This window comes from Crocodylus porosus, unplaced genomic scaffold (assembly GCF_001723895.1).
Source record: "Crocodylus porosus isolate Cpor-Errol unplaced genomic scaffold, CroPor_comp1, whole genome shotgun sequence".
NCBI lineage: Eukaryota > Metazoa > Chordata > Crocodylia > Crocodylidae > Crocodylus > Crocodylus porosus.
The window spans coordinates 63,155,895-63,164,742 of record NW_017728950.1 but is presented as its reverse complement, the minus strand read 5'-3'; the positions used below and the strand labels follow the sequence as shown (position 1 = coordinate 63,164,742).

The 8,848-nt window shown below is 45.2% G+C and overlaps 1 protein-coding gene across 1 annotated transcript in view; it reads right to left on the bottom strand.

The window, feature by feature from the left end:
* Nucleotides 1–8,848, bottom strand: part of SMC5 (structural maintenance of chromosomes 5) — an 86,857-nt gene that overhangs the window by 18,918 nt on the left and 59,091 nt on the right. The window contains exon 18 of the mRNA XM_019555187.1: nt 4,940–5,065. Within this exon, the coding sequence (XP_019410732.1) occupies nt 4,940–5,065 (126 nt within the window). The remainder of the gene's footprint in view (nt 1–4,939; nt 5,066–8,848) is intronic.

Genomic DNA, 8,848 nt, shown 5'->3' with positions numbered 1-8,848 from the left:
CTGGCTGACCTGCTCCACCAGGCTTTAAACTAAGCCTGCCGGGGGACAGGGGAACTACCACCATTGCTGGCCCGCTGAGCAAGCTTTGGAAACCAGCAGGCCAAGGCGCTTAAGGGAGCCCACCCCTGTCCCAGCCCTGGAACCACCAGTAGGCAAGGCAAGGGCCCCCAAGGGAACACTTGTTTGTCTGTACACAAATGCCAGGAGCTTGGGGAATAAACAGGGGGAACTTGTCCTCCTGCTTAACGCAAATAATTACGATGTCATGGGGATAATGGAGACCTGGTGGGCCTCCACCCATGACTGAACCATGGGTATAAATGGCTATATTCTGTAAAGGAGAGATCGAGTAGACAAAAGGGGCGGGGCCGTAGCTCTACGTCAAGGAGAGCTACACGTCCGTGCTAGCTGACATTGACGACCAGGGTGAATGGCTGAAGACCCTCTGGGTTAAAATCCGTGAGGAACATGGCACAGGAGACATGATGGTGGGAGTCTACTACAGACCCCCCACCCAAAGTCAAGAGCTTGACCAGGAGTTCTCCACGGAATTGGCTGAAGCTGCATGCTCCAGGTCCATGGTTGTCATGGGAGACTTCAACTAACCAGAAATCTCATGGTAAGAGCGCTCAGCTAAATCTGAGCAGGCGCAAAGCTTCCTCTTGTGCGCAGATGACCTCTATCTGACACAAGAGGTCTACGGGCCAACGAGAGGTAAAGTGCTGCTCGATCTGGTACTGGCAACCAGAGACACCTAATCGGCGACCTAACAATCAATGGGAAGCTGGGTGACAGCAACCACAAGCTGATCACCTTCACTGTCTACCGTAAAGCTGGCAAGACAGCCAGCAATACAGAAGTCCTCGACTTCAGGAAAGCTGACTTTGACAAGCTCACGAGGCTTGCCGGTGAGGCCCCAAGGGACCATGACCCAAAGGGGAGGGGAGTTCAGGAGGAGCGGTTGCTCCTCAAGGGAGCAATCCTTCATGCACAAGCTAATGCCATTCCATCTCAGAGGAAAGTCAGCAAAAGGGCACAGCAACCCCCTTGGCTCACCAGGGAACTGGTGGACTTCTTGTGGCTAAAAAGAAAGACCTACAAAGAATGGAGGACGTGACCTACCTCCAAGAAGGAATATTTTGCAATGGTCCGGACATTGAGGTGGCAGGGAACAAACAACGAAAGACAAGGCTGTGACTGAACTCCAACTAGCTACAGGTATCAAGGGTAATAAAAAGTCCTTTTTTTAGATATGTGGAGAGCCAGAGGAAAAGCAAGGGCAACACTGGACCTCTGCTAAACCAGATGGGACAACTGACAACCGATGCCTAGGAAAAAGCCAACCTACTTAATGGGTACTTTGCATCGTTTTTGCATCAGTCCCATGGGTTGCCCCTGCCCATTATGGGACAGCGAGGCCCAGGTGAGGGAAATCCCTTGCCCTCCATCAATGCTGACCTCGTGAAGGAACACCTTGAGAGGCTGGAGACCTTCAAGTCAGCCGACCCTGACAGTTTACACCCCAGGGTACTCAAGGAGCTGGCTAGCATCAGAGCTCAGCCTCTGGCATGGATCTTAGAGAGTTCCTGGTGCTCTGGTGAAGTGCCTGAAGATTGGAAGGTCAATGTGGTGCTTATCTTCAAGGAAGGGAGAAAAGTGGATCTGGCAAACTACAGACCCATCAGCCTGACCTCTATCCTGGGGAAATTCTTAGAAAAAAAAAAAATCAAAACAGGTCATCCTCAACAGACTGGCCAATGGCAACATCCTGAGGGATAGCCAGCATGGGTTTGTTGCAGGTAGATCTTGTTTGACCAATCTCATTTCCCTTTATGACTAGGTGACCTATCACCTGGACAAGGAGAGGAGATTTATGTTGTATTTCTTGACTTCAAAAAAGCCTTTGATCTCGTATCCCATGATCACCTCTTGGCAAAACTGGCCAACTGCGGCCTCGGGTCCACCACGATCCGCGGGTTGGGTAATTGGCTCTGTGGTGAGACACAGAGAGTGGTGGTTGACACAGGTCAATTATCATGGTGCCCTGTGACCAGTGGGGTCCCTCAAGGCTCTGTCCTTGGGCCTATATTGTTCAACATATTCATTAATGATGTGGACATAGGAGTCAGAAGCAGACTGACCAAGTTCGCCCACGATACCAAACTTTGGGGTAATGCATCCACACCTGAGGACAGGAAGGTGATCCAGGCTGACCTTGACAGGCTCAGGAAATGGGCGGATGAGAACCTGATGGTGTTTAACACCAAAAAATGCAAGTTTCTCCACCTTGGGAAGAAAAACCTGCAGCATCCTTATAAGCTCAGCAGCGGTACGCTGGCTAGCACTACAGATGGAAGGGACTTGGGGGTCATGACTGACCACAAGATGAACACGAGCCTTCAATATGATGCTGCGGCTAGTAAAGTGAGCAAAATGCTGGCTTGCATCCATAGATGCTTCTCAAACTAATCCCGAGATGTCATTTTCCCATTGTACTCGGCCTTGGTGAGGCCAGAGCTGGAGTACTGCATCCAGTTTTGGGCTCCAAAATTCAAAAAGGATGTGGAAAAGCTTGAGAGAGTCCCAAGAAGGGCCACGCGCATGATCAGAGGTCAGGAAAACAGGCCTTACAATGATAGGCTGAGAGCCATGGGACTCTTCAGCCTGGAAAAGTGCAGGGTCACAGGCAATCTGATGGCGACCTATAAGATTATCAGGGGTATCCACCACAATCTGGGGGAACATTTATTCACCAGAGTGTCCCAAGGGAAAACAAGGTTAAATGGTTATAAACTCCTGCAAGACCGTTTCAGGCTGGACATACGTAAGAATGTCTTTACTGTCCGAGATCCCAAGGTCTGGAATAGCCTGTCATCAGAGGTGGCTCAATCACCTACTCTGAAAGCCTTCAAGAAAAAAATTAGATGTTTATCTTGCTGGGATCCTGTGACCCCGGCTGACTTACTGCTCCTGGGGCAGGGGGCTGGACTCAATCTTCTGAGGTCCCTTCCAGCCCTAATGTCTGTGTGAAATCTGTATGTGTGAAATATACACACATACACACGCACACATATGCCTATATATATATTACACACACACACACACACACACACACGGTGTTTCATTTTAATCACAGAAAAATGCAGATTTTGGATATTTTTAAATCAGAGAATTTTGGAAATTTGTAACAGAGAAAAGTAGGATCCCTGTTGATGACTGTTCTAACTGGTTCCAGCGTGAGGCAGTAAGTAACCATTTGGGGTGTGGTAGAAGCAGGGCAGTTCTTTTTGTATTGTAGCAGATTACTGTGGGATAGTTGGATGGCTTTCAGATTCAGTCTCTCTCTGCTGGACAGTCCTTGCTGTATGAAGGCAGATTTTAGGTTGGCCATATGGGCATCAAAAATATTCTCCTTAGAGCTGATGTGGTTGTATCAAGGGCCTTACTGGAGATCATGACTTTTCTGTGTTCTTAGGATGATTGCTGGTCTTGTAGATGTAAGAATGGCGGTCCATGAGTTTTTAGATATAACAAAGCTTGAAAGAGTGCATATCTTTCCCTTACTGAAGGGAAAGGCAAGAAATTAACTACAGCAGGGTGAGGGGGAAGGGGATAACCTTCTCAGCATAAGGTGTACCACAAAGTAAGCCCCACAACCTTCTCAATCGCTTTCCCCTGCCCAGTCTGCTGCTTTGCTTTCTGCTCCCTGCCAAACCTATTGCTCTGCTCTTCTGTGTTCATAGTAGCTAGAGTCAGGAAGGACCTGAACAGATCATCCAGCCTGACCACCTGCCACAGGCAGGAATGAATGCTGGGTTCACAAGATCCCAGACAGGTGATCAACTAACCTCTTTTTGAATCTACCCAAAGTAGGGGCGAGGACCACTTCCCTAGGAAGTTGGCTCCAGCTTCTGGCCACCCTAACTGTAAAATATTGCCTCCTGACTGCTAACCTAAACCTATTCTCCATCAGCTTATTACCATTGTTCCTCGTCACCCCAGGTGGTGCTGGGGAGAATAGGGCTCTTCCTATTTGCTGATGATCTCCCCTGATGAGTTTGTAGGCAGCCACCAGGTCCCCCCTCAGCTTCCCCTTGCCAAGGCTGAACAGGTTCAGGTCCCTCAGTCTCTCCTCATAGGGCCTGTCCTGCTGCCCTCTCACCAAACGGGTGGCCCTCCTCTGAACCCTCTCCAGGCTCCTTACCCTCTCTGTCACTGTGTTCCCTGCTCCGGCCCCAGTCTGCTACATGCCACTTGTAGCACACGTGCCATGTGTTAGCCACCTCTAAGTGAGAAGATCAGTATAAGAATCAAGGATCTGGTGCAGACCTTAGTGAAGTCACTGGGATGTCTACAAGTGATTTCAAACACTTTCTATAGATCAGGCCCATAATACAGGAAGCATAAGGTGTCATGCATGAGCCTCTGAAGGAGAAAAGGAAGTGCTTGTACTACAGTAAAAGCTCTGTTATCCAGCATGGGGGATGCCAGTTAATCAAATATGCCAGTTAATCAAATGTGCACCATCTGGTGCACTCCCTGGCATCAGTGTGCCAGGGGACATGGACAGGGGCTCTGTACAGGCTGCTTTGTCCCAGGGCATGGGCTGAAGAATTAAAGAAGAACTCGGCTCGCGGTGCTGAAACCAGAAGTGAGACTTCCAGTTTCACTTTTGCCACGTCCCTCGGATGCTGATTAGTGGAGCTTTCTGGTTGATAAAGTGCTGGATAACACAGCTTCTGCTATATCTTGCAAACCTCCACTCTACTAAACTGGACATGAAGCAAGAAAAAAAGTGGGGAAAACACCCACTTGCTTAGACAAAGGAATTATTTTACTTCAGGTTTAGAGGTATCATAAGTTCAGTTCTGAATATTATATAAATCAACAATCACTTCACTGCACTGTTTTTAAAAATATGTGGTTATCTAATACTTACAGTCTGAAATTCTTGTGGAACCAGCTCATCTGGGCTCAGGTTGCACACCTGTCTGGCTTTTCTCATCTGTTCCTTGCAGTGGTTCAACAGGCTACGCTTTCTTTCATCCAGCACATGAAACTTTTCCTATTACAATAGAAATTTTTTTTTTAAAAGCAGGCTTTAAAAGAAAATTGAAAGCCTTCAGTTGTCAGTCACTCTGAATTACATTCAGTGGTTCTAGATAGAGGGAAACAAAGGAAACAGGCAAAAAGGATAGATTTCATACATCCCTTCTCCAGCCCTACTACCTATTAGAAATAATACACTGAATACAATTACCATATTTACTTGATTTCAGCATGAGATTTTCTTCCCCATTCACTGTGGGGAAAACAAAGCCTCATCTTACAATAGAGCATCAAGTAAAAATGTAGTACTTAGAGCCAGAAGAGGCAGCTGGACTCCACTCGGAAAGGTACAAGGCAGCAAAGGTGGCAAATGGCTGTTGGTGGAGTGGGGTGGGGTAGGCAATAGTTGAGAGGTAGAAAGTGGCAGGGAAGGTAGAGATACAGGGGCAAGATGCCGGTGGAAGGGACACAAGTACCAGACCCTTGCTGCTGCTTTTCCCACTACAGTAGTGAGTGGACAAATTTAAGATGACCCTCCAATAATAAGATTCTACTATAACAAATGTATAAATTTCTATGTACAGAATGTGATTTTTTTTTTTGGGGGGGGGGGGGGGCGGTCCTCTTAAATTCAAAATCATACCATATTTACCTGAATCCAAGACATTATATTCAACTTATACTCAGGTCTGAAAAGTCAGGGCAGATGGTTTTCAAAGACAAGGATTATTTTCACACTGTAAACATTCATCTCATTTTGACTTTTAATTCCCACTCCACCCCCAAAGTCAATAAATGCTAAATCTAGGTGAATGGATTAAGTTTTTTGCACAGTTTTAGTATATGTAAGCATGCTTTTTAATAAAAAATAACGCCAGAATTTAACCCCCATACAAGTATATATGAAGAATTTCTGCATTCATACTTGTGCAATAAGCTAATTAATGCAACCCTCTTGAATTTGAACTATGACAACTCCCAACTAGCCCATTTTTTCCCCTTTCCAGTGTGTTACAGTAAACATGTAGAAAGATCTCAGAAAGCTGGGTGACTGGGCAAAAATATGGCAGATTAACTTAAATACTGATAAATGCAAAGTAATTCACATGGTGTGGGGGGAGAAATAATCTTTGTTATACATAAACAATGCTGGACTCTGAACTAGATGTTACAACTCAGAAAGAGACTTTGGAGTCAGAGACTTTGGAGTCATTGTAACTAGTTCTCTAAAAACATCAGCTCCATGTACAGAGATATTTGATCTAGCCTTCAACGTGTCAACTTGGATACTGGAAACAATCAAGCCTGGTGGGGTGGGCCCATGGCTAAGTTGCCTTACTTAAGAGTCTGACATATTTGTACAATGCTTTAACTCTGCTAATATACCTTGCTTCTCTGTGGGGCTAAATAACTGTGGGAACACTTCACTAATGCAGCTAGGTGGCTTATGGTCCTTGAGGTATGAAACAACCAGCTAGTTGCAGCATCTACATATCACACTGTGCTATGTTGCATCTTTTGGAGTAAGTGCTGTCATTTGTACTACTGGTATCACAGAAGCACAGTCAATATAACAAAGCTATTAGTTGCCTTTATAATATCAACAACAACAAAAACCTACAGAGATTTTTTGGCAGACCAACTGCTGACAACATAATCAATTATCTTTTTAGTAAAAACATTGTGAAAAATGGATTTTAGTTTACTATTCTGCGCTTTCTGCAAAAAAGGCAACAAAATTTTTCATAATTTGGCTGGAACCATGTTAATTTCTCAAGAAACAAGGCTATTCTTGATATTTTTACTGGACCAACTGTATAGCTGGGAGAGCTGCTGGATAAGCTTGCATTTAGGACTTTGTACAAGCCAGGTATGTCAAACGCAAAATTAGGTGGAGGACTGCATTCCTTTCTTTTCAGGTGCTCTCAGGCTGCACCCCAGCTCTCATGGCAACAACCCCAGGAGCACCCCCGATCTGGCAGCAGTGGCCATGTTTCCTGCAATAGCGGACAGCTTTCTGGTGAGACCTGGGGCACAGGCACCCCAAGCAGCAGTATGTATGGTCAGAAACTATGCCACCAAGGCCAGAACTCCAAGTCTGGTTACAATAGTAGGGCTTCCCACTATGGCAGCCAGACTGCCACCTTTTGCAGAAGCACAGGCAGCTCTACCAGCACTGCAGGCAAAAACCCCACTGCTGGGGCTCTGGCTGCAGTGGCAGGGGAGGATCCCAGAGGCAGCCAGCACTGCAGCAAGGGCTGAGCACTAGCAACTCAAGCAACATCATGGTTTCCAATGGTGGCAGCCCATGTCTGGTGAGAGCAGCCCCAATGACACCATGGGCAAACCCAACCACTGCAGCCAGAGTCTGCTGAGCCAGGTCTTTTGCTCCAGCCCTGGCAACAGTGGCGAGGCTTCTGCCTTCAGTGCTGCTCCCCCTGGGACACTGGCTGCTACACAGAAAACTGCACCACCACTGTCAGAGCCAGGGCAAAAGTCTGCAAGCCAAATGGCCCAGATCAGAGGGCCAGATGCAGCCCATGGGCCATATGTTTGGCCTCCCTGATCTAAACCAAATAACTCCCCTCTTTATGAAACTGCCGCTTTCACACTTCAACAATGTGGAAGCCTTTCAGGGATAACAGTACATTTGAAATATTTTTAACTAAAAACTGTAATGTTGTGTATCCTACTATATAAAGAACCCTAATCATATTTTTTAAACAGTGGCTACCTTATTAGAGAATTACCTGTAATAGAACTTTTTCAGAATAATTTTTATCAATATATTAAATTTAATTCACATTAGTTTTTCAAGTGTAGAGCAGGTAATAAATACTGAAGTTATGTCACGCTTTACAGGTACTCAAGAGTTTGAACATATATGCCTTTATGTCTTAGGTTTTCTACATTAAGCCTCAACCTGATAAAAAGATTCCCTTGACTGCTATGTGTTCTCTACTAACCTTCTCCCTACCCCAACCTTGTAGCCAAAACAGATTCAAACATTTATTTCTGCATTTGGGCTTGCTCTTTCCCTATTGGGAAAATGAGATAATGGGAAACAGAAAAATGCCGGGATACTACCTATCAAAACACTTCCTCAATGCTTTGGTATTTTGAGAAAAAGGAATAAAAACAAACAAAAAACATCCACACACTATCATTTTTACCTTAAATGATAATTGGAGGAGATTCTCCATACTGTGGCTAAAAAGAAACCAAAAACTTTGAGATTTGGAACAATATACTTTCTGAAGATCTCAATCAGTATATTAAAACATTCATACTTTAAGACCAATTCAAAGCTATTCTGGTTTAAGATTCTGAACCATTTCAATCTTTGTACCGTGTAAAACTGGGAATATTTACAACCTGTCACCCATTTTACCTAAGGAGTCATAGTATTAACTACTAAAGTAAAAAAATATAGGCTTCCACTGTCTCATTGCAACATTTATATATAAAAATCAAAGCCCTTGTGAATTTATTGTATTGTACGCATATTAAATTACATAAAACAAACCAGGTTTCCATTATAGGGTGAATTAACTGCTCAAGCTCGTGGTGCTTGGGCCAGGTGCCCGATGATTGGAAGGTAGCCAATATGGTCCCCATCTTTAAAAAAGGGAGGAGGGAGGACCGGGGCAACTATAGGCCCATCAGTCTTACCTCAATCCTAGGGAAACTCTTTGAGAAGATCATCAAGGAGCACATCTGCGATGGGCCGGCTTCAGGGATGATACTCAAGAACAACCAGCACAGTTTCATTAGGGGCAGGTCATGTCAGACCAACCTG